The 3,928-nt window shown below is 42.7% G+C and overlaps 1 protein-coding gene across 1 annotated transcript in view; it reads right to left on the reverse strand.

Moving 5' to 3' along the window:
* Positions 1 to 3,719, reverse strand: part of SARC_02602 (hypothetical protein) — a gene marked incomplete at its 5' end in the record, with an annotated part of 4,532 nt that extends 813 nt beyond the window's left edge. The window contains 5 exons of the mRNA XM_014303655.1: positions 500 to 672; positions 1,520 to 1,686; positions 1,877 to 2,031; positions 2,856 to 3,014; positions 3,509 to 3,719. Of these exons, the coding sequence (XP_014159130.1) occupies positions 500 to 672; positions 1,520 to 1,686; positions 1,877 to 2,031; positions 2,856 to 3,014; positions 3,509 to 3,719 (865 nt within the window). The remainder of the gene's footprint in view (positions 1 to 499; positions 673 to 1,519; positions 1,687 to 1,876; positions 2,032 to 2,855; positions 3,015 to 3,508) is intronic.
* Positions 3,720 to 3,928: the final 209 nt, after the last annotated feature.

A 3,928-nucleotide genomic window follows, 5' to 3' on the forward strand; every position in this document is an offset into this window, starting at 1 on the left:
TATATATATATATATATATATATATATTATATACTTACACATGTATATAGTGCTGGTCTTGAACACCTCAAACTCACATTAACAACACCATGCATGTACGTGTTATTGACAGTGCAGTCGCACACATATCCATACCAACATATGGAATACGCGTGCAAAGTATAACACCCCCCCCCATATGTTCTATTAGTACGTGATAAAGAGCAGCAATCCGTTCTCAAAAGTAGTATTTAGTCCTCAATAGTTCATGATAAAGAGCAGCATTGCGTTTTTAATAGTACATGATAAGCAGCAACACGTTCTTGTCAGCACATGATAATGCGTAGCACTGTATTCTCAATTGTACAAGATAAAGAGTAGCACTACATTGTCAATAGTTCACGATAAAAAGTAGCATTATATCCTCAATGGCACAAGACAGAGAGCAGCATTACGTCTTCAACAGTAGTACTTAGTCCTCAATAGTTCATGATAAAGAGCAGCATTACGTTCTCAATACCTGCGTTAGTTGCGAGAGCGCTTCTGCCCACGTCCATTTCGCCCAGCATGCGTTTGTCCACCGATCGTTCTGCGTACCCGATGTCGTTGATGGTAAAGTTGATGACGAGCTTGTTGTACTCAGAGTCCGGGAAGAAGTGGTCCACATATGTGAACATGCCTATATCTCTACCACTGTGGGATGGCGGGTAGGGGGTTTGAGAATAGGTTAGGAATATATAGAGATGCATAGTTTTGTCTATATTTCTGTGGCATGAGTACAGTTGATCACAGTCAGTTATTTTGGTTAGGCTAAAGATATGCGAGTCCGACTATGTATCTACCAATGGGATCGGATGATATACGCGCATTTGAGATAATGCGGAATGTAGATGAGCAAGACTGAATGCCTACGACTGTGTTTGATGGTCGTTTTGAGAGCGGTTTCGCGGAATTCTTGTGTGCAAATGAGCAAGCTCGAATCTTTAGCGTTGTCGCATAGAATAGCCAAGGTTAAATACAGGTTGTGCGTAGTGAACACGCCTCTATCTATACCACTGTGGCATGCGTGTAATCTATCGACTTTAAAACTATCGATTGCCGGGCTGACAAATCACAAGTATATACTACCGTGAAATATATTCATTTGCGACCGTGGATAAAATGTAATCATTTGGCGACGCTTTCTTCATCACTTAATGGTTAAATAATCGAGGATTGAGAGCTCGTATGCCCGCAGAATTCAATGGCACCGGGAGTCCTTTAAAGAAGGCGTATGAAATCAGTTAAGTCATTCGGATGTGTACGAGTTATGCGAAACTATGTGTCAGTCGTTTTTATCCTTTTACTTTCGGATCTAGTGCGATCACTTTTGCTAGCTCAGAGAGTATATTTCACAGTCGCGGGCTGTGGCGATATTTGCAATACCAGTTGGATCGCCTAGACTACAAGTAGGGGCCCAGACGTACAAGCCCCACAGATATCATTCGCGCACCATACATATATCACTGTACATAAACTTTTACACCGAGTGTTAATGTACCTTGTTTCCACCATTACATTCATTCGTTCTCTCTGCGCTGCCTTGACAAACACGACCCCGATCATCTCCGCCAGGGTCCGTCCTCTTGTGAAGATCATGTCCTTGAACTGAGCATACAAGTGGACATCCTTGATCTCATATAGCGTCTTAAAGTCTTTATTGGCGGCCTGTGAGGTGGCGAAAAATAGAGTGTAAAAAACTTAAGTCACGATTCAAGAACGCTATTCATAAAATGAAGTACGGCTAAGGGCCAAGACACTCGAGCTGCCTAGATATGGCGAATAAATGTGATTCGAGGGTATATAAACGGGATATAGATCTTACTTGATACTATGTATTTTCCTTCTAATAACGCACCGTAGCGATGATATAATCAAGCTGTCTGAAGAAGCTATTGCCACCCACAGGTAGATCGTTGGCATCACCACTAAATTGCCCATTGAGTGCCTCGGCCAGTACTTCTCTGAACCAAGGCTCGTAGATGGTCGATGTTTTCCTGATACCGTTCACACCTGAAAAGGTAGAAACTCCGAGTTAGTGCCGACTACGCCGAGTTAAAGCCGACTACGCCGGCTATGCATACTGATCAATGGAATGGGGTCTATTTTCTTGATACTGTCGAGAACCACGGGACGAACTGCTCTTGGTCGAAAACGCTGGGAGATGGTAGAGCAAGCATGTATGTAATAAATAGACTGGCTTCCGCCCATAGCTGTACTACTGTGTTGCAGATACATTCGCTATATATGTGACATTTCTACGTGGAAGATAACCTACACTGCCTAATTGACCTTCCCTCTGATCACACACTGAGTCATATCCAGGCATTCTATCGCCTCTACTGCCCCCTGATCCTTGGAGGTCTACTATCCACCATCGGACCATAAGTGACTGAATCTCATCTATCTTGACTTGCTAGAGATGTCTTAAAGTCAGTAGACTACACGAAATTGTAATAACTCACCTCGGCCAGGCCCCAACAACAACAACGTTCAACACAGAGCTTAAAACCCACTCTAGTATGTACATATGCAAGTATGTGCTTAATGATGCTCAGACTCTACGTTGTTAAAGGGATGCGCGTCGAAGAAAGCGAACTTGCAAACCCATTGGGTCTCAGTGCTGCCATATACGAGTACATTCAAGACCACGTATGCTATACCAATGACTCGTATTGTATAAGCGCAAGCCACACACACTGGGGTATATATACGTTCAGGTGTAGGTGCGCACGTACATTAAACAATTCAACCATAATAACTTTCGCTGCCTACTGTTGCACAGTCCAAACGTACAGAATATGACACGAACATGAAGAAACTTCGATAGCACATACCTGTAACTAATACAACCCAAGGTTTCTGAGAAGCCGGCCTACCGGCGGCGGCTGCTGCTGCACTATCCCAATGTCCACCCTCCAAGACTCGCTGGAATAATTGTTGGAAACACGAATCTTTAACATCTGGTAGTAAAGCCGCCAGTTCTTCTCCCGCAGCTATTTAAATGCGACAATGAAGAAAACGAATTCATTGTAAAGTCAGAATGTATTAAACAGAGTGACTGTTTATCTTATATCGTCGATAAGTGTTTCTCGGACACGGCCTGGCTAGGACGATAATAGATGCATGAGCTCCAACAACAACCGAGGGAATCAATAAGAATGCGCTGTGAGAGAGTGGCACATTTTGAGATCACTATGGCGATAAATGGAAGCGATGCACATCGTCTTATTACGGCTTATTTCGTAAAAAGATCGAAGGTGGCTTGTTGCAGGAATCATATAGTTTTCTCAGATCGCTGCAGTTTTCCAAGATTTAAAAGACTTTTAACAGGCGAAAACGCCTGTGTCACTCAACAATAAAAGTATATCGAGCATACGTCCGAGCAATAATTAAGCAAGAAGCACTTCAAACAAGTTGAATCTATAAATCAAGTGCCTGTAAAAATCAGTTTTGAAAAATTTAATCTCGGAACTCCAAACAGACAAACCTTCCGTTTTGTCCCACTCCTTGTGTGTTATGTGGGCGGACTTTGCTATCAGCGCGCGTAGAGCACTCCAGTCGAGCTTTTCGGACTCAGATGAAGATAAAACACTGCTGAACGAGTCTATCGCTCGTTGTAGTTCAGAACTCGAGTATGGAATATTTTTACTGGCATTGGAACGTGTCTCCAAGATGAGCGCGGTCAAGGTGGTTTCTGGAGATATAGGAATTCATTATATTCAGAACGTGTGCTTTGGAGAAAAGAAAGTTGATTGGATATATAATTTTGGACACAAATGTACAATCTGTGAAAACTAGCAGCCATATATGGCGTGAGACACTAGTGTATAAATATAGCTGATTTTTGTGTGTGTACACACATGAAGCTCCACCGCTCACTGCGTTTTAAGTCACACCTCGCCAATTA

This window comes from Sphaeroforma arctica (genome assembly GCF_001186125.1).
Source record: "Sphaeroforma arctica JP610 unplaced genomic scaffold supercont1.118, whole genome shotgun sequence".
Lineage (NCBI taxonomy): Eukaryota > Ichthyosporea > Ichthyophonida > Sphaeroforma > Sphaeroforma arctica.